Source organism: Octopus bimaculoides, chromosome 12, assembly GCF_046866305.1.
Source record: "Octopus bimaculoides isolate indiv1 chromosome 12, ASM4686630v1, whole genome shotgun sequence".
Lineage (NCBI taxonomy): Eukaryota > Metazoa > Mollusca > Cephalopoda > Octopoda > Octopodidae > Octopus > Octopus bimaculoides.
In genome coordinates, this window is record NC_142939.1 from 14,424,624 (window position 1) to 14,450,214 (window position 25,591).

At 39.2% G+C, this 25,591-nt stretch overlaps 1 protein-coding gene across 4 annotated transcripts in view; it reads left to right on the forward strand.

Annotated features, from left to right (window-relative positions):
• The window catches only part of LOC106881863 (putative UDP-sugar transporter protein SLC35A4), a 105,453-nt gene that overhangs the window by 72,525 nt on the left and 7,337 nt on the right, over positions 1-25,591 (forward strand). For all 4 annotated transcript variants that reach the window (XM_089360829.1, XM_089360828.1, XM_089360826.1 and 1 more), the window contains 6 exons: positions 8,674-8,765; positions 12,610-12,715; positions 14,950-15,114; positions 20,028-20,086; positions 20,842-20,904; positions 23,849-23,993. In XM_089360829.1, coding sequence (XP_089216955.1) covers positions 8,674-8,765; positions 12,610-12,715; positions 14,950-15,114; positions 20,028-20,086; positions 20,842-20,904; positions 23,849-23,993 — 630 coding nt within the window. The remainder of the gene's footprint in view (positions 1-8,673; positions 8,766-12,609; positions 12,716-14,949; positions 15,115-20,027; positions 20,087-20,841; positions 20,905-23,848; positions 23,994-25,591) is intronic.

The following is a 25,591-nucleotide window of genomic DNA, read 5'->3' on the forward strand; positions in this document are numbered from 1 at the left end:
GCAACGGCCACGCTCAAAATGGTGCATCTCATGTGCCACCCGCACAAGAACCAGTCCAGGGGCACTGGCAACGATCTTACTTGGCTTGCCGGGTCTTCTCACGCACAGCCCATTTCCAAAGGTCTCGGTCCGTAGTCATCGCCTCGGTGAGGCCCAATGTACGAAGGTCTTGCCTCACCACCTCAGCCCAGGTCTTCCTGGGCCTACCTCTTCCACGGGTTCCCTCAACTGTTAGGGTGTGGCACTTTTTCACGCAGCTATCCTCCTCCATTCTCACCACATGTCCATACCAGCGCAATCGTCTCTCTTGCACGCCACAACTGATGCTTCTAATGTTCAGCTTTTCTCTCAAGATACTTACACTCTGACGGGTATTCACATTGACATTACACATCCAACGGAGCATACTGGCTTCATTCCTTGCGAGCTTACGTATGTCCTCAGCAGTTACAGCCCATGTTTCACTGCCATGTAGCATGGTTGTTCGTACGCATGCGTCATACAGTCTGCCTTTTACTCTGAGTGAGAGTCCCTTTGTCGCCAGCAGGGGTAAGAGCTCTCTAAACTTTGCCCAGGCTATTCTTATTCTAGCAGCTACACTTTCAGCGCACCCACCCCCACTACTAACTTGGTCGCCCAGATAGCGGAAGCTATCGACTACCTCTAGTTTTTCACCCTGGAATGAGATAGAAGTTGTTTCCTGTTTGTTTGCAGTCTTTATTGCACCTGAACATCTGCCACAAACAAAAACTAACTTGCTAGTTAACCTGCCTTTGATGTTGCTGCACCTCTTATGTGTCCATAGCTTGCACCGGGTACATCTTATAGAGTTACTACCTACTCCTTTTCTACATACTGAGCAGGGCCATCTACCTGAAGGGGTTTGTGTTTTATCTACCTTCCTACTTATTAGGATTTTGGTTTTAGCTAGGTTGACTCTAAGGCCCTTCAATTCTAGACCTTGCTTCCACACCTGAAACTTCTCCTCTAGTTCTGATAGTGACTCCGCAATTAGGGCAAGGTCATCAGCATAGAGGAGCTCCCAGGGGCAACCTGTCTTGAACTCCTCTGTGATTGCCTGGAGGACTATGGTAAATAATAGGGGGCTGAGGACGGAACCTTGGTGGACCCCTACCTCTACCCGGAATTCATTGCTGTACTCATTTCCAACCCTCACCTTACTGGCCGCATCTCTGTACATGGCTCGCACAGCTCTCACTAGCCATTCTTCTATCCCAAGTTTCCTCATTGACCACCAGATAAGGGATCGGGGGACCCTGTCAAAGGCTTTCTCCATGTCAACGAAAGCCAGGTACAGAGGTTTATCCTTGGCTAGGTATTTCTCTTGCAACTGTCTCACTAGAAATAAGGCATCAGTAGTGCTTTTACCTGGCACATATATAGGCGCAGGAGTGGCTGTGTGGTAAGTAGCTTGCTTACCAACCACATGGTTCTGGGTTCAGTCCCACTGCGTGGCACCTTGGGCAAGTGTCTTCTGCTATAGCCTCAGGCTGACCAAAGCCTTGTGAGTGGATTTGGTAGATGGAAACTGAAAGAAGCCCGTCGTATATATGTACATATATATATATATATATATATATATATATATATATATATATATATATATTTATGGATGTGTGTGTGTATGTTTGCATGTCTGTGTTTGTCCCCCCAACATCGCTTGACAACCGATGGTGGTGTGTTTACGTCCCTGTAACTTAGCGGTTCAGCAAAAGAGACCGATGGAATAAGTACTAGGCTTCCAAAGAATAAGTCCTGGGGTCGATTTGCTCGACTGAAGGCGGTGCTCCTGCATGGCCGCAGTCAAATGACTGAAACAAGTAAAAGAGTAAAGAGAGTATATATATATATATATATATATATATATATATATATATATAATGCGAGAGAGTTAGGGGTTGAGGGTTCAAAACACAAATATATACATACATATATAACATGCGTGCGCACACTCACACACACACATACACACATACAAATAGGAGACTGTTACCCAAAATTGATAGATACTTTTGAAAGCATACTTTTGCTAGTATTGGTAATAACAGGAAATATGGTGCATACGTAGAATAATTTTCAATTTTTTCAGGAACAGCTAACCCTGAACTACATTATTCCATCTATCCTTCTTTTTTTTTTTTCAAAGAGTGTAATGCTTTATGAGAGGACTGGCCACTATTTCTAGCAACTTGAGTGACAATGTAGGGGCAGCCCCTTCACTGACTCATTATCTATTATAGTTAAAGTGAAGCTGGAGCACTGTTATTTACACTATACTCCATTGATTGAGGTTGATGTGTGTGACAGTATATTTTTAGTTAAGGGTAGGTGAGATGGGGTGGGATGAGAGTGGGGGGCAGGGGATAAAGTTGCTAATTGTCTCTAAATGCTGGAGTAATTGTATGAGTTCTATTTGGGTCTGTCATACAATTAGCTGTGTGCATGATGCTAGTAACAATAATAATAAAACAAAAACAAAAATGTACAGATTGTAGTTTGGTCATTAAGTTGCTGTGCTAGCATATTTTGTTACCAATTAGCTCCAGCTGAACTCTGAATGAATGGAGCTGTGAGCAAAGGTGTTCCAGGCCTTCTAGCTGTGATCATCCGTTGTTCATTGTCTTGGTGATATGTGTAAAACTACAGTATCGAATGTGTCCTTTCCTTAATTTAAGGCAAAACTTAGTAGATATTTCCAGTTGATGACAAGATTTTGAAGATAATCCCATGATTTATGCTTCCCAGTTGCAATGTTGGAGCTGGATGATACTGTTTTGGGGAATGAGTGTCATTTACCATAAGTTCCATATTCTATACATTGTATATGTGGAGGTGCAATGGCCCAATGGTTAGGGCAGCGGACTCGTGCTCGTAGGATCGCGGTTTCGATTCCCAGACCGGGCGTTGTGAATGCTTATTGAGCAAAAATACCTAAAGCTCCACGAGGCTCCGGCAGGGGATGGTGGCGAACCCTGCTGTACTCTTTCACCACAACTTTCTCTCACTCTTACTTCCTGTTTCTGTTGTGCCTGTAATTCAAAGGGTCAGCCTTGTCACACTGTGTCACGCTGAATATCCCCGAGAACTACGTTAAGGGTACACATGTCTGTGGAGTGCTCAGCCACTTGCACGTTAATTTCACGAGCAGGCTGTTCCGTTGATCGGATCAACTGGAAACCTCGACGTCGTAAGCGACGGAGTGCCAACAACATTGTATATAATCTTTTTACACACACACATACAAAATTGCATTCCTTTCTGATTCACTCTCATTTAATGTAAAGTTTCATTTAATCAAGATATCCTTGGCCTGAAGAGGATATATTTACCACTTCTGAGGTTCTGCTGACTGTGAAACACATGTAGCCGGGATCTTATCTACTCCATTTCTTAACTCTTTTCTTATTCACACACCCGGCAACCGTGGTTGCCTACCATGAAATATAAAAAGGACTTTTTTCAGTTTATCGTATTTCGAGACACTAAAAATCCACAACCATCCATCTCAATAAACCACCATAGATCCTGAAGGTTGTTTTTTTTTTCAATATTTACTACAGATTTCTTGAAGCTAACTTTCTTCCTATACCTCAATCTCTGGATCTTACAGTTATATATCACTTGTTCCTATTCTGCTGGAAAACTGTGTGGAAGACACGGAAATGGAGTACATGAAATTAAACTTGTTGCTTTTGCTGCTCAAACTCAGCAGCAAAAATGAGTACATGAAACTTAACAAGTTGATTCAATAGATGTGGTGGAAAGCTCTCTTCTCCCTCTGCATCTCTTCCCTCATTTATACACCCCTTACAAAATGCGCCCTCCACACATTTTGGTTGAATTTTTGTGTCAACATGTATCCCCTAGCTACAATGTAGCCTTTAATCCAATCAAGATATTCTTGGCCCGAAGAGTAGCCAGAAGTATGCAGTTCACTTGGATATTTACCACTTCTGAGGTTCCACTTGCTATGAATCATATGTATCCCAGATCTTATCTACTCAATTCTGTCATACTTACATTCTTTTTCGCACACCTGGCAATGTTGCTAGGTGTGAAATATAAAAGAAACTTTTTTCAGCTTATTGTACTTTAATATGAAAATATCCACAACCACACGTCTCAGTAAACCACTAATGTACCTGAACGTGCTTTTTATATTTACTACAGATTACTTTAAGTTAACTTTTTTCCTAAACCTTGATCCCTGGATCTTATATGCTGTGCTTGAGAAGACCTGATAAGCTAAGTGAGACCATAGCCCATGGCCTATGCCAGTGGGTGTAACCAGCCCATTTATGAAGACCTATTGAGGCGAGTGAAATCAAAATCAAAATTCCTGATGTTGCCAATACCAGTACTGCCTGATTGGAATGTCAAAAGTACATCCAAACGTGGAGTGTAACCAGGTGACTTATGAGAACCCCTCATTTATTGGACAATGAATTTTGCTTGTGAGGACCTGTTGAGGCACGTGTAAACAAACCAAAATCATTGACGTGGTCGATGAACGTACAGCCTGATTAGCACTCGTGCCAAGTGATCGTTGCCAGGGCCACTGACTGGCTCCCGTGCTGGTGATGCATGAAAAGCACCATTCGAGTATGATCGTTGCCAGCGTTGCCTTACCTGCACAAGTCTATTTCTGTGATAAGAAAATATGTTTCATAGACAACACTATTAGCGAACACCAGTATATGGATTTGGACTGAGGCATGGCTTCAGTAAGTCTAAAAATATTTAATTGCTAGATCAGTGGTTCTCAAACATTTTTGCTGTGGAATCCTTTGACATTATTTTTAAAAACTTGGAACCTCTGATAACTTTCAGGGAACCCTAGGGTTTTGCAGAACACACTTTGGGAATCCTTGCTCCAGATCAACAACTCTACACTATATTATGGACTGTAATTCATTGTGTTTTTGCTTTTATTTGCTTAGAGATCAGTTGGGTGTCTGCTGCTGATACTGTACTTCGGATTCTAGCTTGAATTTCAGCCTCTCAAAAGTAGTATCCATGTAATAGTCGCGACCCCATAAATTTGACCTTCAAAAATGGTCTAAAAAAGTCAACATTTTACATGAGTACATACGGTATATATATATACATCAACTTATGGTATAGTATTGTAATTAGCTATTTTTATTAATTTTGTGTGTGTATACACATGTATATATATATATATATATATACATGTACATAAACATGTACACATACTCAACCATGATGATGACAATTTGAAGAATGGGAATTGCTATTCTTCTGAAGTAATCATTAACATTCCAACACAGTTATTGAACTTAATGAGTTCATTAATACTGCTGGTATTTCGGTTTATAGGTAATTATTTGGACTGGGTCTGGAAGTTTTGAAGATAGTGTTGTTGTATATGTTGTTAGGACGTTCAGCATTTGTTGAACATATAGAGGCAGGCAGTTTATTCCTTGAATGTGTCCTAAAAAAGTCATTTTGGAGTGAAGTTAGTTTATACCCTGGGTGGTCTGTGTGCAGCCCTGTGATAATGCAAATTGTACTGCTTGGGTGGGTGGGAGTGGGGTGTAGCTTGTGATTTGTTACTGAAATGTGGCATCTATTTCATGGTGGATTTAATGTATTCCTGTACTTGTGCTGGTGTTTCTTTCAGTTAAGAAAATGTGTTGCTTGTGAGTAGTTTAAGTGCATAGAGACATTGCTTTGTTTTTTTTTTTAAAGTTTCTTTTGAATAATGTATGTAATAACTGTTATTTTTGTCTTGTGTGTTGTATGTGGTATGTTCTTGTTAGCGATGGTGTTGTATCCTATATACTGATATAATGGTGTTATTGCCAAGAAGGAAGATGGTCAGTTTGGTAGGTGCTACTTTTGGTCTGCTTACTTGGGACCAGATTTCTATGTAGCTTTTATTGCATTGAAATAATTTTGTGCAGTAATGTCTTTGGAAACTGGAAGAGGGTATTAACTGTGATGTCTCCAGTGTATGAGGTAAATAAAGTTACGTGGAAGAGTGAATGAGAAAACATATTCTTGAGAAACACCTGTGTTGTGTATTTAACGAATATTATCTTGTGTGAGTGTGTATATCTGTGTATTTGTATGTGTGAGTTTTGTGATTTTGTGTGAGAAGAAGGGGTGCAAAAGGGTGTAAAAATGTTTAAAAGGGTGATTCTAAAAATTAGTTTAATTCTTTAGCTTTCACATTACTCTGGCAAATGCAAAGCTTATTTGTTTTTATTGTTTTGAATTAATTGTAGTTTTGATGTGAGAGGCCAGATCTGGCCAGTTTGAACATAAAATGGGAGAATATTTAGGCTGGATATAGCCAATTTAAATTCTAGAGGGTTAATATTTTAACCCCATCTTTCGTTTTCTCTTTGTCTTAAATTAAAACTACATCATACATCTGTTGTTGTTGTTGTTGGCACTCCATCGCTTACAATGTCGAGGGTTCCAGTTGATCTGACCAACAGAACAGCCTGCTCGTGAAATTAACGTGCAAGTGGCTGAGCACTCCACAGACACATATACCCTAAGCATAGCTCTCGGGGATATTCAGCGTGACACAGTGTGACAAGGCTGACCCTTTGAATTACAGGCACAACAGAAACAGGAAGTAAGAGTGAGAGAAAGTTGTGGTGAAAGAGTACAGCAGGGTTCGCCACTATCCCCTGCCGGAGCCTCGTGGAGCTTTTAGGTGTTTTCGCTCAATAAGCACTCACAACGCCCGGCCTAGGAATCAAAACCGCGATCCTACGACTGCGAGTCTGCTGCCCTAACCACTGGGCCATTGCGCCTCCACATCTAGGAAGAACAAAATAAAACTCCTTGAATATGATTAAATTGGTTCTTTTGATTCCACCGTCCACATCTCCTAACCTCCAGTTATTTTTACTCACCTGTTTTATATGCTTTCTTGAGAGAACAATGCCTTCCTCCCCTTACTCCCTTACTTAGAGTGGACTCTCTACTTCAGTTCACATTTTTTGCACCCAACCTGATCCTCTTAGGCATCCATAAATGTTTCATATCTTGACACACATCCTCAGAGAAATTCTACAAATTCCATGCCACTTCACTTCACTTCTACTTCTTGACAACAGTGTATTTTTATAATAGTTGATAATGAAAATGTTTATATTTATTTATTTATACAGGCACAGGAGTGGCTGTGTGGTGAAAAGCTTTCATGGTCCTGGGTTCAGTTCCACTGTGTGACACTTGGGGAAGTGTCTTCTACTATAGCCTCTGGCTGACCAAAACCTTATGAGTGGATTTGGTAGATGGAAACTGAAAGAAGCCAATCATGTATTACATATATACATACATACATATGTGTGTGTGTGTATATTTGTGCGTCTGTTTGTTCCCCCACCATCACTTGACAATTGATGTTGGTGTGTTTATGTCCCCTGTAACCTAGTGGTTAGATGCTCCAGTATAGCCACAGTCAGATGAGTGAAACATAGTAAAAGAATAAAATAATGTGTGTTTGTCTGTGTGTGTCTTCCTCTCCAAGACAGAAATCTTTTAATCCCTGTCTGCTGTTTTCTAAATGTATGTTATTCAGTATTTATAAAGCGTTTATTAAGTGTTATTCTGTTATATAGAAACTGAATGTTTTGCACTCATCAACTCTCTACATCAACTAAGTTCCATCCCTTACAAGTATCCCTCACTGACACACAGACACATTCTGAAACAATCAAGAAGCCATGTAACTTATGCTTCTCCTTTTGGACAATTCACATTTTGGGTCATCACACATTTTACTAAGCCTATCTCTTGTGGCCCCTTGAAGTCTTCACACAGTTAAAACTGCAATTCACATAAACAGTCATAAAATTGCTTAAAACCATTTTTTCAAACCATTACTTAAAACCCAAGATTGCTTTCAACCATTTTTGCATTACTTGTTCGCCATTTCTATTTTACTTTTTTTCTTTCTTTATATTTCTGCTCTTGTTATCTATTCTTTGTCACTTAAGGACTATTTTTTGTTGTTGTTGACCATTGTCTGTTAATGCTTATTGTCTCTTCTCTTCTCTTCTCTTCTTGTCATAGATTTGTTGTTTGTTGACCATTCTGTGTTGCGTGTTAAATGTTCCATGTTGCTTATTATTAAATTGTAGCGGTGGCATGATTGAGTAGATAAGAATCTGAATTACATACACATAAAGGTTGTAAGTTCAACTCATCTACTGGTAACTTCATTGTGTTTCATTATAAAATATATTCTACAATGTCTCACTTCACCTAACCATAGAGGATTGGTATCAAACCATATAGGAATGTTTCTTGTGATAGACTTGTATCATATCCTGGAGTTATTTTATCTTGCATCCCACTTGACACACGATGAGATTAAATCTAAGCGCTTGTCCTTAAAACCCAGCTCAGCATTTAGAAAATGTTTATTGTTGTTCTGTATTACTTGTTAGCTGTTTTCTGTTGTGTCCATTCTACAATTCCTGTTGGCTAATTTTGCTTAGCCTGTAGGCTGGTCTTCATTTTGGAAGGTCAGCAGTGATCATGGGCACTGCCACTCTTCATGTGATTAACTTAAAAATTATAATTCTAAAGCTGATTCTTTAGAGTTATTTGATTCAATGTTTGGTTTAACATTCTGAAATGAATATCTCTTGGAATATCTTGCAGGAGACGACTGTTAATATTCCACTATCAGCAGATGAGAAGAATGGCAAAGAACTTGTTAATGGATGCCTTTGGCGGATTATGCTCCTTTTTGGGTAAGTAAATCTTTTCTTCAGAATTTCTCTAGGGTTCTCAAGGGATAAAATTCTAATCTAATGCACATTTTGTCAACCACAAAGAATATGAACACAGAATACGGAGGAATAAAACATCAATTATCTTGCTTTACCTGACAGTCGGTCTCTTTTTGCCGAACCGCTAAGTTACGGGTATGTAAACACACCAGCATCGGTTGTCAAGCGATGGTGGGGGGACAAACACAGACACACAAACACACAAATATATATACGACGGGCTTCTTTCAGTTTCCGTCTACCAAATCCACTTACAGGGCTTTGGTCGGCCCGAGGCTATAGTAGAAGACATTTGCCCAAGGTGCCATGCAGTGGGACTGAACCCTGAACCATGTGGTTGGTAAGCAAGCTACTTACCACATAGCCACATATTTAACCCCCTTCATGTCCATGTTTTCAACAAAATGTTCATAGACGCAGGCTTGACAGTGTAGCTGTATGATAAAAAAATTTCCTAACTGGCCATCAGGTCTTGGGTTCCTTCCCACTGTGTGGCATCTTTTATATAGCCTGGACCAATTAATGCCCTGTTAGTGAATTTGGTTTGGTTCATTTCTGATCTGAGATATGCCTGATCTTTGGGGTGGTGGGTGTATGGAATATTACTTTGCTTGGAAACAGGTGAGCATTGGTAACAGGGAGAGCAGCCAGCTGTAGAAAATCTACCTCACCAGATTCCATCTGACCTGTGCAAGTATGAATAAGTGGACTGTAGATGGAAACTGAAAGAAGCTTGTCATATATATATATATATATATATATATATATATATATATAACAAATTAAAAGGGTAAAGATTTATCAATTTATTAATTTATTAATAAATCAACAATTAATAATTTTTACCAAGCCCTTCGGTATGTAAGCACCATTATCGGTGGAGAACTTATTTAAAAGTTCCCATACATTTATAAACATAATTGAGGGATCAGCAAGCATTTGCTTCACCATATACCGAAGTTCAGAAATAGCAGCTAAAAGAGCTGAGACTCCAACAGATAGCATTACTCGTAACTCACAAAGGCAAAAACAAGAAGAAAAAACAATGAAAACTAACCATTTAAAGTTAAACATAGACACGTTTCTGGATTATGAATGGTAAAATTCAATTTCCGTCATCGGTATGTTATTCCAGTAGTACATTCGACTGTGCTAGCAAACCGAGCAAGTATGAACGAGTGAAGATCATGCCTCGACCCAATCTGAAAGCACAACCGAACTTACCTCGGCCAGTCGTTCCACTACCTCCTCCTCAAGAAATTACCATGTGCGTTACAAACAAGACGGCAGAAGCTTTGCGTTTACTATCAGGGAGTTAATAATTATTACAAATTAAAAGGGTAAAGATTTATCAATTTATTAATTTATTAAGTGCTTTCAGATTGGGTCGAGGCATGATCTTCACTCGTTCATACTTGCTCGGTTTGCTAGCACAGTCGAATGTACTACTGGAATAACATACCGATGACGGAAATTGAATTTTACCATTCATAATCCATTCATAATCCAGAAACTGTCTATGTTTAACTTTAAATGGTTAGTTTTCATTGTTTTTTCTTCTTGTTTTTGCCTTTGTGAGTTACAAGTAATGCTATCTGTTGGAGTCTCAGCTTTTTTAGCTGCTATTTCTGAACTTCGGTATATGGTGAAGCAAATGCTTGCTGATCCCTCAATTATGTATATATATATATATATATATATATATATATATATATATATATACATACAGCTGACCTATGAACTAACAGCACACACTTTATGTATGTGTTTAAATAAAAGAACACAAATGAGTTGAAGTTCACTACAGCAGTTTCAGACACATTTTTTATCAATCATCATCATCATTGGATTGGACAGTTTGACTGAGGACTGGCAAGCCAGAAGGCTGCACTAGGCTCAATCTAATCTGGCAAAGTTTCTACAGCTGGATGCCCTTCCTAATGCCAACCAATCCGAGAGTGTAATGGGTGCTTTTATGTGCCACTGGCACGAGGGCCAGTCAGGTGGTTCTGGCAACAACCACGCTCAAAAGGTGTTTTTACGTGCTACCTGCACAGGAGCCAGTCCTGCGGCACTGAATAAACAAATTACATTATGCAAAAAAAAAAAAAATGTCTGTGTGATTGTGTTTGTCCCTCCACATCTGCTTGACAACTAGTGTTGATTTGTTTATGTTCCTGTAGGTTAGCAATTCTGCAAGAGAGACTGTTAGAATAAATACCAGGCTTAAAAAAGAAAAATATTGGGGTCAATTTGTCTGACTAAAACCCTTCAAGGTGATGCTCCAGCATGGCTGCAGTCCAATGATTGAAACCAGTAAAAGATATAAGATTCAATATTCTTTTATTCTTTTACTTGTTTCAGTCCTTGGGTTATGGCCATCCTGGAGCATCCCCTTGAAGGGTGTTATCCACCCCATATTTTTTTTTTTTTCTTTCTCTTTTTAGGTTGGTATTTTTGATCTCCATTTGTGAAATCACTAAGTTAATGGACATAAATGAAGGATAGCTTTGCAAGTGTTTAGTGTCATCCTCATCATCATCATCATCATCATCATCATCATACGTCTGCTGTCCCGACTCAAGCCATCTCTTGAGGCACGGTTTCTACAGCTGGATGCTGCCATTCCTAATGCCAACCACTTAACAGAGTGTGCTGGATGATTTGTTTATGCGCCACTGGCACGGGGTGTGTTAACACAGCACTGGCACAGGTGCTTTTTAAGTGGCACCGGCACTTGAAAGGCCAAACCTGCTTGTGTGGAAGACTGTGATTTTATTTAGCTTGATGTGTCTTCTCACGTACAGCAAAGCACCACAACTCCAGGTCCCTTGTCATTTCCTTAGTGAGGCCCAGCTTCTGGAGATCCTTTCTAACCACTACTTCCGACACCTTCCTGGGTCAACCCCTTAAAGACAGATATAGAGACATCTTTTACTTCTACTTTTACTTTTTTCAATCATTTGACTGTGGCCATGCTGGAGCACCGCCTTTAGTCGAGCAAACTGACCCCAGGTCGATTTGCTTGACTAAAGGCAGTGCTCCAGCATGGCCACAGTCAAATGACTGAAACAAGTAAAAGAGTAAAGAAAGTATGCCAGGCGAAATGCTTAGCGGTATTTTGTCTGTCTTTACGTCCTGAGTTCAAATTCCACCAAGGTCGACTTTGCCTTTCATCCTTTCTGGGTTGATAAATTAAGTACCAGTTGCATACTGGGGTCAATCTAATTAACTGGCCCCCTCCTCAAAAATTTCAGGCCTTGTGCCTAGAGTAGAAAAGTTAGTTAAGTTGTACAAGATACTACTTACCCAGGATGCCAAGCTGTGGGACTGAACTCAAAACCCATATGGCTCCAAAGCAGACTTGTTAACCACACAGCCATGACCATGCCTAACAAAATAAACTTGACTGACCCCCCCCCCCCACTACCTGATTAAACTTTTGTCTTTACGATCACTCAACAAAATGCTTTACTCACAACAATGCTTTACTCACTGTGCTTCATAAAACCTCATTTATTTTACAACAACCTGAATCCTTTAGCGTGCAAATTCCTTTGTCAGATGTGTTTCTTATTTGATCTCATTGTTTGCAAGTAATCATGTATTATCTCATAGCTCTGAGACACTTCAATAATGTGATTGCTTATTTTTAGAATGACATTGTAGGATAGGTGTGAGAAGCCAGATCTAGCTGGTTTGAACATAAAACAAGTAGAACATATGGGTTGGATATAAGTGGTTTAAATGCTAAAGGGTTAATTCTGTCTTTGAATTTCAGTTGATGTTTTTCTTTTTTTTCCAGGGTGTTTATATATGGATCCTATACCGTATTGGTGCATCTCTGTGAAAAAGATGGCAAAATTCCTTTTAGTTCTTCATCAATGGTTCTGATCACAGAAATAATGAAGGTAGGAATAGTTTTACTTTGTTACAATAATAATGCTGATGCCCCACCCACCCCTTTTTTGTTGTTTTTTTTTTACTTGCTGAGTCTGTAAGAAGGGGCAGTACCTTTGACCGTTATAGGTCTTCTGAAATTGGAAGTGTGTTTGATGCTGTTAATGTACTTGGTGGTTACTGAGAAGAGAAATGATTGAAAGTGTTGGAGGATGTCACTGTTCATGGCTGCTGCTATCATCTTAGAGATGTTAAAGGTGTATACATTAGGACGATAGTTTGGCTGTGGGGACAAGAAGCTCACCTTGGAATCACTTGGTTTCAGGTTCAGTCCTGCTGTGCAGCACTTTGGGAAAATGTCTTCTATTATAGTTCCAAACCAACCAATGCCTTGCAAGGGAATTTTGGTAGATGGAAACAGTACGGAAGCTCATCATATATATATATATATATATACATTATATATATAGAGGCACAGGAGTGGCTGTATGGTAAGTAGCTTGCTTACCAACCACATGGTTCCGGGTTCAGTCCCACTGCATGGCACCTTGGGCAAGTGACCTCTACTATAACCTCAGGCCAACCAAACCCTTGTGAGTGGATTTGGTAGACAGAAACTGAAGGAAGCCCGTTGTATATATATATATATATGTGGATGTGTGTATGTTTCTGTGCTTGTGTTTGTCCCCCCACCATTGCTTGACAACCGATGCTGGTGTGTTTACATCCCCTTAGCTTAGTCCAGCTGAACTGATCAACAGAATAAGTACCAAACTTAACAAGCACCAGGATCCAGTCGTTCGACGAAAATTTTTCAATGCAGTGTTCCAGCATGACCATAGTCCAACGATTAAAACAAGTAAAAAAAAAGTTAAATAAATCAGCCCCCTTTTTGTTATTGGTTTGCCAAAACAGAGCTGACTTAGCTAACCAGCAAATGGCAGCACCAACTGAAGCAGCAGCAGCACTGCTTCGGCTTTATTTGTAGCAGAGCCAAGGAATATATTTCGCTACTGTTTTGCACTTAGCTATTTCGTCTTTTATAGTTTGTAAAGAAACAATGAAGTCATGTTGCAACTTGCATTAAGTTAATGAATCAGATGGGACATGATGTTAATGAAGACTTAAAATGTCTATTATGATGTCTTCTACATCTTCTGTCCATATCTCTTTGGTCAGCGAGTACTTTGACTGATTTACACACTCACTTACTCACACACGCATGCACATACGCACACACACATCTATATGTATTTCATCTGCATTGTCATTATTTTATGTCTGTTCTTCCTTGTTTGTTTCGATTTGGTAGGTCTTCTCTCGCCCAGCATCTGTGTGTGTGTGTATGTGTGTGTGTGTGTGTGTGTGTGTGTGTGTGTGTGTGTGTGTATAAAGTGCACTCAGAAGAATTATTCAGTCTTTGGGTATAAAAAAAAAAAAAGAAGCAATTTTGTACATTTCACAAATTTTATTTAATTGCCATCAAAATATTCTCCTAGGAAATTCACAGACCTCTCCAGTGGTTCTGCCATTGCTGGTAACACCTCTGAAAATACCTCCTCTGGAATGATATGGAGCTCCACCACCACTTTTCTCATAATTCCTCTCACAACTCAAAACACTTCCCTTTCAGAGTGGTTTTCAGTTGAGGGAAAAGCCATAATCACATGGCACCAAGCTGGGAGAATAGGGAGCCAGTTGAATAAGTGGCATGTTGTTCTTGGATTACGAGGTGTGTTAAAAAAAAATCCAACTTTATTTTCTCACTGACACTCCACGTGCATAAATTCTCCATTAAAATAGAATACACTGTATAGCCTAGGCCAGGGGTTTTCAAACTTTTTGACTTGCAGACCCCTTTATATTTCAGGCTTTACCTTAGGGACCCCCTTATAAACGCTTATGAAATTTATACATAAATATTTGCTTAAAATAACATATATTTTTACATTTATTTATTTAACAGTTTTTAACAAATAGGTTTATTGTCAATTAAAAGATTTCGATTAAAAAACATATATAAAATCAAATTGCCCATAAAAAGTATTTGCTGTCCACGGACCCCCTGTCTTGTCCTTGCAGACCACAGTTTGAAAACCCCTGGCCGAGGCTAGTGGGATGACTCTAGGGTTGTCCTGGGTAGCATACACTCTAGCTCTGCCTGTTGGCCGACCTGACAATGAACAACAACAATGTGATGTGAGCTATTATTTTACTTATTTCCTCTACTTTTCTCTCATTTCAGATTGTGATCTCTGTAACCTTATTTTCCATCGACAGCTGGAAAACTGGCTTCCAGGTTCCGTCTTTTTGGTTTTGTATTCCATTCGCAGTTCCAGCCATTTTGTATTTCATAAATAACAACATAGCTGTACATATGCAACTACAAATGGACCCCACAACTTACCAGGTAATCAGTGTTTCTGGCCTGTGTGTGTATGTGTGTGTGCATGCATATGCATACACGCACCCGGTAGATGAAAACTGAAAGAAGCCTATCGTATTTTTTATTCTTTTACTTGTTTCAGTCATTTGACTGCTGCCATGCTGGAGCACCTTTTGTATATATATTATTTATGTGTGTGTGTCTTTTTTGTTGTCCCCCCCCCCATCACCGCTTGACAACCAGTGTTGGTGTGTTTACGTCCCCCATAACCTAGTGGTTCAGCAAAAGAAACTGATAAAATAAGTACCAGGCTTGAAAAACAAGTACTGAGCTTGATTCATTCGACTAAAAATTCAAGGCAGTGCCCCAGCATAGCCGTAGTCTAATGACTGAAACAAGTAAAAGATGACAGGCTGTATGGGAACACGCATCCATCCATACATAACAGATGCACCTACATAGACACACTCAAACATGCACACACAAAGAGACAGGGGTACACACACATTTACACACACACATCTACAAACACAAACATGAACACACAAACACATGAATATGCAGGATACATACATAAAACGTACACACATGCATATATATATATATTTATATATATATATATATATATATATATATATATATATATATATATATATATATATATATGTATATATACATATGTGTGTACACATGCACACACATGTGCACAAAACAGCCAAGAAGAATGCAGCTCTGGTAACGGACAGAGTCATCAACTATTGAAGAAGTTGCAAGCAACAAAAATTTTAGAAAAACTAAATAAGTAAACGAGTGGAAATTGAACCGGTGAGTGTGTTAATTAATAAGGTACTAAAAGAGAATGACTCTCCCCAGTCACAATAAAATAAATGCTAGTATCTACTTGTTGCACAGCTTGCTAAACATACAACCTTGGAAGGAATCATAGTTATTATTTTATGTCCATATAATGAGTTTCTAGTATTCACTCTTCTCAAGTATGTAGAAATAAAAGATATAAGTCTTCCATATTACCTGCCAATTAAAATGGCATTTAGCCAATAACATTCTGTTTCTAATTCACAGTCTATAAGTTTTGAAATCAGTTATTCTGATTCTGTTTAAACGAAGTCAATGTAGGAGGTAGATAAGTAATCAACAGTCAACACTGACATAATTAAAACGTGTGAAACATCTCTGACCCAACAAATTTAACAGTAACTTCTGCTGTTTCCAGAATCTCATTTATCAATAGCAGAAAAAGAGCCAAAACAGGGTGGGATCTAACAATTAGCATAGTTGCATTCAACCGGAAGGCTTATCAATTTATACTTCCTCTCCCACCTATAAGTAGCTGTTAGCACCATGGTATTACACATGTTCCTACATTTTACTAACTGTGGTATTTTGATATTAAGACTGGTGGAAAGTTGTTGCTAGCAGGTGAAATACCATCAAGAGCATCAAACAGAATTCCTTAAGATGTTTAATTACATGTCTCTGTGTTCTGGCAGGGGCTCACTTTCATTTTCTTTTTTTTTTTTTTTTTTTTTTTTGAGGTGAATTAAAATTATAAAAAAGAAAAAGGATTGCCAAGTACTGGAGCCAACTGTTTCAATTGATCGTATACGTCTATTCAGAAATCATTGTTAGTACAGTTGTATGACTTGTACAACAATATAAGACATCTGTCCAGAGTGCAGTGCAGTAGGATTGAACCTAGAAGCATGTGGATAGAAAGTAAACTTCTTACCACATGGCTTATATATGGAGGGTGGAAGGAGAATGTGTGTGTGTGTGTGTGTGTTTGTCCTCCTACCCTCTTGCTTGACAAATGATATTGGTTTGTTTACATCTCCACAACTTAGTCTTGTGAATAGATTTGGTGGGTGGAACTTGAAAGGGTCCTGATCGTGTGTGTTTGCATCTCCTTGCCTTGACATCACATAATAGTTTCAGAAAGATTGTGACAGTCATACAAACAGTGTCATTCATTTTCAGTCTTTTGTAAGAAAATGTCTGGCCATTGTTTGGAAAAAGGTGAGGGTTTGTGACAGGAAATGCATCAAACCATGGAAATTCTGCCTCACTAAACTCTGTCCGACCCATGCAAGCATGGAAAAGTGAATGTTCAAATGATGATGGTGATATGCCCAACTAGCTGAGAGTTATATATTTATATATTATCATCATCATCATCATTTAATGTCCGCTTTCCATGCTAGCATGGGTTGGACGATTTGACTGAGGACTGGCGAACCAGATGGCTGCACCAGACTCCAGTCTGATCTGGCAGAGTTTCTACAGCAGGATGCCCTTCCTAACGCCAACCACTCCGAAAGTGTAGTGGGTGCTTTTACGTGCAACTGGCACAAGGGCCAGTCAGGCAGTACTGGCAGCGGCCACGCTCAAATGGTGTTTTTTACGTGCCACCTGCACAGGAGCCAGTCCAGTGGCACTGGCACCGACCTTGCTCGAATGTTTTTTTTTTCATGTGCCAGTAAGGTGATGCTGGTAACGATCACGCTCAAATGGTGGTATTTACATGCCACTGGCACGGAAGCCAGACACCTGCTCTGGCAATGATCACACTCCACTGGCACAGGTGCCAGTCATCGAATTGGTTCAATTACGATTTCGATTTCACTTATTGCTATTTAATGCAAATAAGAATAGACCAGTACAAGTTGTATAAAACTATATATAGTTTTATATATATATATATATTTTTATAAAACTATAAATAGAATAGCATTTTGGTAATTTAAGTTAAATTAATTACACTTGTAAATATACTTATTTATGTGTAAGAGGGAAAGCATGTGGAAATAGTTAAGACCATACAGACTAACAGTCTTACCTAAAAACTACACAGACATACAGGTATGAAAACTAAACATGCATGTGCATACATACTTGTAAACATCATCATTATCATCATCATACATACACACACATGTGTATATATATATATGTATGTATGTATGTATGTGAGGCGGTGCTGAAAAGTTCCTGGCTAAATGAAAATGGAGGAGGATCAATTTAATTAAGATTTTATTCAGCATACTCCCCTTTCAGATTCGTACACTTATTGCAGTGGTTCTTCAGTTTTCTGAGCCCTGTAAAAGAACTTGGAGGGTTGTGCCTCCAACTGGGCCTTTTGAGATACCCTTAAAGCCAAGAAGTTTCCATTACCCACTCTTGTGTGTGTATGTGTATATATATATATATATATATATATATATATATATATATATATATTACTGACCGAGACCTTTGGAAATGTGCTGTGCGTGAGAAGACCCGGCAAGCCAAGTGAGATCGTTGCCAGGGCCCCTGGACTGGCTCTTGTGCGGGTGGCACATAAGATGCACCATTTTGAGCGTGACCGTTGCCAGTACCGCCTGACTGGCCTTCGTAGGGTTTTCGAGCGAGATCGTTGCCAGTGCCCCTGGACTGGCTCTTGTGCGGGTGGCACATAAAAGACACCATTTTTGAGCGTGGCCGTTGCCAGTACCGCCTGACTGGCCTTCGTGCGGGTGACACGTAAAAGCACCCACTACACTCTGAGTGGTTGGCATTAGGAAGGGCATCCAGCTGTAGAAGCTCTGCTAAATTAGATTGGAGCCTGGTGTTGCCATCCGGTTTCATCAGTCCTCAGTCAAATCGTCCAACCCATGCTAGCATGGAAAGCGGACGTTAAACGATGATGATGATATATATATATATAATAATGGTACAACACAACAAGACACCAATGTTTACTGGAAATAGCAGTCAATAAATTTATGTTGCTAGATTATCCGATTCTGTGTTGTCCATTTATCCAATGTTCTTCCTAGAGGTAAGACGAAATTTTTATGTTCACTGCCTGCACACATCTTTGCCAGTATATATACAGTGAAGCTTTACTATAGCGTCATAAATTTATTGACTGCTATTTCCAGTAAACATTGGTGCCTTGTTGTACCATTATTCTATATTTATACTTCTAGCTTTACAGTGCTTTATTTGACTGGAAAGTAATACATTTGTATTGCAATATTTTATATATATATATATATATATATATATATATATATATATATATATATATATATATATAAGTCTGTCATACCGGCCATGACGAAGGGAAATAGCCCTGAAACTCGAGTCGCCTTTATATATATATATTTATATTTATATATTTATATATTTGATCCTTTATATTGAACACTCAATATTTCATCTACATTCAATACTTTCTTTCATGGTGCCATCCATTTTTATTTTATTTTATTTTATATTATATATTGTATATCATATTATATATTGTATATTCCATATTCTATACCCCACATTAGTTCTGCAGGAATATAAATAAAACATAAAAAACAGACAGTGTTGGAACTCTTTTAAGCAAAATAATATATATATATATATATATATATACATACACACACACACACATATTGATATATATATTTATATATATGTGTGTGTGTGTATATATATATATATATATATATATATATATATATATATATATATATATATATACAGAGAGAGAGAGAGAGAGAGTATTTAATAGTAGTGTGATTCAGCCTACTACTTACTACTTTTCCTCAATATGTGCTACCAAAATAAGGGTATATCTAATATGTTAATATGCCTATGTGTGTTTTATGTATGGATGTGTGTCTCCCTATGTGTCCCTGTGTGTGTGGGGCATGTGTGTTTTGTTGTTTCAGTCTTCATTTGTGTGTGGGGGTGTGGGTGTGTGCTTGTCTGTCCATATTACCTATGTACCTATCTATCTATTTATCTATCTGTCTTCTTACATATCCATTTACCTACATATATATATGTGGTTGGATTGAAGATATTTTAAAAAGTATTTACATTATTAATAAACAACATTCTCCTCATTCATTTTTTTTTTGTGTATTTACCATTTGTAGGTCTTGAGTAATTTAAAAATAGCCACTACAGCTTTATTATACCGGTTAATTATCAAACGGTAAGTACTTCCATAAGTCTTTTGTTCCAATATATTTTTACAGTTTAATTAGTTTTGTGAATTTTGCCGAATCCTTCGTTACACACACTTTCTTTTTTTAGTGTTTTGTTGTTAGTATTTTTATTTGAAATAATTTCTTTTTTTTCGTTTCCTAAACGTTTTCTTTTTAATATTTTAAAATTTGTAAGGTTGGGAGCTGGCAGAAACATTAGCTCACCGAGCGAAATGCTTAGCGGCATTTTGTTTGTCTTTATCTTCTGAGTTCTAATTCCGCCAAGGTTGACTTTGCCTTTCATCCTTTCAGGATTGATAAATTAAGGACCAGTTGCGCACCGGAGTCGATGTAATTGACTTAATTCCTTCCTCCAAATTCGACGCCTTGTGCTTCCAGTAGAAAGGATTATTATTATTATTATTATTATTATTATTATTGTTAATAATAAGGGTGCAATCTGACAGAATTGTTAGCCCTCTGGGGCCAAGATGTTGAGAGGATTATTCTGAAGACCACAAGGTGACAGAATTCTTCCTAGCCTGCTGGACAAAATACTTTGTGGCATTTCTTCTGGGTCTTTACAAGTTTATTTTTATTTTATGCTGGCATAAAATAAAGTACCAGTCAAGTACTGGGTTCAATGTAATTGACGTAGAATTGCTGGCCTTGTGCCAAAATATGAAAGAATCGTTATTGTTGTTGTTATGTAATTGTTGGGGCAGTTGTCATGTTTTAATCAAAGCTGTTGATTTCTTTACAGGCCTATAACATCAATACAGTGGATATCTCTTGGTTTATTAACTGTTGCTGGTGTTTTTGACAGGTTGGTAACAATGTTCTTTATAGGGCTTTCCTATAAGGTGTTATTCACCCCTGATTGGAACTCTCCCGTATGACATGTACGCATGCTCAGTGACTTGCTTTAACAGTTGCAATCAGCTGAATGCACATTGCCAGTGACATTTGACATAATTACCCACACTCTGTGGTCAGGATTCTTTTTTTGGTTTGATGTCGGTATCGAAGGGATTACCAGACACCGGACAATACAGTGAGAGCAGCTTTCACTCACATCGTGGTATTTGATGCTGTGTACGTGTCTGTCGTGGTAAAATATGCCACTCCTTAACTGTTGCTTTGCTTTCATCCGTAGCACGAGGTAATTATGTCATTATCTGTGAAATTCGGCAACTTACAAAGATCTTTAGATCAAGCAATACTTCACCGAGAGGAGATATAAGCTTCTGCTTATTCCTGTCTGAAGTATCATCCGATACTTCAGACTTATCGTCCGATGAATTTACTTTGTTGACATTCTTCATCGACAGAATTTTTATTCCTTTCAACCTTTCAGTCAAGTCCGCCTTTCTTCCAGTAACATACTGTCCATATAATCTTAAATATTTCTTTAACTCATGCACAGTAAGTACTTTGATAGCTGAATCATCAAGCTGCTTTATATCCATGATAAGACGTAAAACAATAACAATGGCGTGGGTAGTCTGCGGAAGTTTAATTATCTACATGGAGCGCCGCCTAGCCAAGGGAGATAACCTACTTATAGGAAAGCCCTATAACTTTGCATGTATTGTGAGGTAGAGGCACGTGGCCTAATGGTTAGGGTGTTGGACTCAGGATCGTAAGATTGTGGTTTCAGTTCCTGGACTGGGCGGTGCATTGTGTTCTTGAGCAAGCCACTTTATTTCACGTCTCTTTACAAGTGGTCTCCAGGAAAAAAAATTAACTCGTATATCGAGGCGCTACAGTATGGACATCTCATCTGGCCACCACAGCTCCCCCAGATCTCAATATTATTGAAGATTTATGGTGCATCTTAGAAAAACAAGTAAGGAGTCGATATCCTCCACCATCATCATCACAAGAACTGGAGACTGTTTTAGCTGAAGAATGGACAAAAATTCCTTTGGAAACAACTGAAACTTTATATAAGTCAATACCTCATAGAATTCAAGCTGTAATTACTGTCAAAGGTGGTCCTATCCCATGTTAAAATATATTTGTTTGAAATTTTAAGGTGTTTCCATTATTTTGTCCAGCCCCTGTATGTTCAAATTATACCTTGCAATGCCTTCTTATGTGTAGCTTTTCATTGAAATCTTTCTTTTGTGGTTCTTTGTAATATTTGTGTCAGATATGTCTTTGACTTGTTTCTCATTGTTAATAGTAAGCAAGGAAAATACATGTCAGAACTAGTTGAGTGCTGGGTTAAATCCAGTTGAGCTTTTTAGATTCACTTGTTTACATTCTGACATTAATTCCCTCTGGAGTCAGCTTGGCTTCACATCACTTTCGACTAGGATTTCGTTGATTAATAAATAACTTGGTTGTGTTTTAAATTTATGGCTTTGTTCCAAAGTAACAAGTTGATGTTAGTTCCAAAGCCACACAGTGATGACGACGACGAAGATGACTCAATGACAACCATCATTATCATCATCAAACACCTACTTCCCCATGCTAGTATGTGTCAGACGGAATTTGACGAGGCAGATTTCCTGTGGCTGGATGTTCTTCCTGTTGCCAACCCTCGTTTGTGTCCAAGCAGGTTAATATTTCTCATGTGTCTTTCATGTAAGACTAGAAAACAAATAACACCGCTTGCATAACGGGGATGCTTGCTTACAGCTATCACATGCTGTCAAGACAAGGATACCCACACACATAGACATGCACACAGACATATACGTACATACATATATATATATATACACACACACACACACATATATATACAACAGGCTTCTTTCAATTTCCATTTGTTTAATTTGCTCCCAAGGCTTTATGTGGTCTGGGGCTATAGTAGAAAATACTTGCCAAATGGGACTGAACCTGAGACCACATGATTGTGAAAACAGCTTCTCAACCACATGACCATACCTGCACCTGGTCTTTGGCTGATAAAGGATTAATTTTCACATTAGATTATAAATCTTTTTTTTTTCTTTCTTTCATTAGCAGAAGAAATTACAGGATGGCAGTGTTGAGCATTGATGTCATCATCATCGTCGTCATCGTCATTTGACGTCCGCTTTCCATGCTGGCATGGGTTGGACGGTTTGACTGAGGGCTGGCAAGCGAGAAGGCTGCACCAGGCTCCAATCCAATCTGGCAATGTTTCTACAGATGGATGCCCTTCTTAACACCAACCACTCCGAGAGTGTAGTGAGTGCTTTTTACGTGCCACCAGCATGAGGGCCAGTCAGGTGGCACTGGTATCGACCACGCTCGAATGGTCCTTTTTACATGCCACCGGCACAGGTGCCAACCAGGCAGTACTGTCATCGGCCACGACAGTGACTTCACTTTCCTCAACAGGTCTTCGCAAGTGCAGTTTATTGTCCAATGTTTGAAGGCTGCTCTTATATGAACTGGTTACACTTCACTGGCACAGGCCAGGGTTATGGTCTCACTTGGCTTGCCGAGTCATCTAAGCACAGCATATCTCCAAAGGTCTCGGCCACTTGTCATCGCCTTGCTGAGGCCCAGCGTTCAAAGATCATGCTTCATCACCTCATCCCAGGTCTTCTTGGGTCTACCTCTTCCACAGGTTCCCTCTACTGCTAGGGGGTGACACTTTTTCACCCAGCTGTCCTCATCCACGAGGTGACATGAAGTGACATGAAATAAAATAAGTAAATCTAAATTCGTTTTACGTTCCCCACTCCCTCTTTCGTAAATTCTTCGGAAATTAATCCTGTATTTAATCTCCAATGAATTCCATTTAAATTCTCTTTTCTGTTCTTCAGTTATGGTGGCTTCCAAGCGAAAGGTGGTAAAACTGCTGGAGAAATCCATATATCTATTAAAGGTTTATTCATGATTGTCCTCTACTGCTTCATTTCTGGACTCTCCGGGGTTTACACAGAGTATATTCTGAAACAAAATTCTCAGGTAAACAACTTTTCTGAAGCTTATAACTACAATATATATATATATATATATATATATATCATCATCATCATCATCGTTTAACGTCCGTTTTCCATGCTGGCATAGGTTGGACGGTTTGATTGGGGACTGGCAAGCCAGGAGGCTGCACCAGGCTCCAATCTGATCTGGCAATGTTTCTACAGCTGGATGCCCTTCCTAACGCCAACCACTCCAAGAGTGTAGTGGGTGCTTTTTATGTACCACCGGCACAGGGAGCCAATCAGGCAGCACTGGCAACAACCCAAACATGTATAGTGCTTATTGTGTACCACCAGCACAGGAGCCAGTCAGGCGGCACTGGTGTTGGTCACAACTACAATTTCCATTTGATTGTGATTTGATTTTGATTTTACTTGACTCAATAGGTCTCCTCAAGCATGTCATGTCGCCAGACGATCCAAAGGTACTTTTTTAAGTGGGCTGGTTATGCGACACTGGTGTAGGCTATACCTGTGATCTCACTTTACTTGCTGGGTCTTCTCAATCACAGCATATCTCCAAAGGTCTTGATCTTGGTCTTTTGTCATTGCCTCTATGAGGCCCAACGTTCGAAGGTCATGCTTCACCAACTCATCCCATATATTCCAGGGTCTCCCTCTTCCATGGGTTCCTTCCACTGTTAGGGAGTGACACTTCTTCACACAACTCTCCTCATCTATACACAGCACATGACCATACCAGTGCAGTCGTCTCTCTTGCACACCACATCTGATGCATCTTATATCCAACATTTCTCTTGGATGCCACATTGAGATTCAAATAGGATATCATTTACGAGACACACATTCAGGCGGGTAGGAAGAATATTTGTCAGAACCTTGCCAGCAGCTGATAGTAGAGCAATAACTCTGTAGTTACCACACATTGTTCTGGCTCCTTTTCCTTTATAGAGGGGAAGAATAATAGCATCCTTCCACTCCTTAGGCATTGCACCATCCCTCCAGACTGCACTAATAAGTTCATGAAGGGACTGTATGATGTAATCACCACCAAATTGCAAGACCTCAGCACAAATTCCATCCTTTCCAGGTGCCCTACCAAGATTCAATTCACTTATTGATGCCATTACTTCATCTATTGAGGGCGAGGAGTCTAAGGAGCCAATGATAGGTCTTTGTTGCATAGTATCAATCACTGTTTCATCCACAACTGACTCATGGTTTAGGAGTTCAGAGAAGTGTTCAATCTAACGACCAGTATAAGCATGGCCACTCCACTACCAATGTGCACCAAATGAGAACAAAGAGCAGTGATCTGAGAGATAGTAATGGTGTACCGGCTTACCATTACTTTCCGTGACTTTCATTACCTGATCTAACAACTTGATACCTCTGTAATTATTTGTATCTAAAGCGTCACCTTTACCTTTGTAGCAGTTGACTATGGTGCTGCTACACCAGTCATTGGGCATGACTCCTTCGTGTATCACCTGGTTAGCAATATGGGTGACTAGGCTATAGCTGACACTGCCAGATATTTTGAGCATCTCTGCAGTAGAGGCGTCTCCAAACGTCTTTCTATGCAGCCTCGTTTAGTGCAAGTGTACCATCATCCATGCG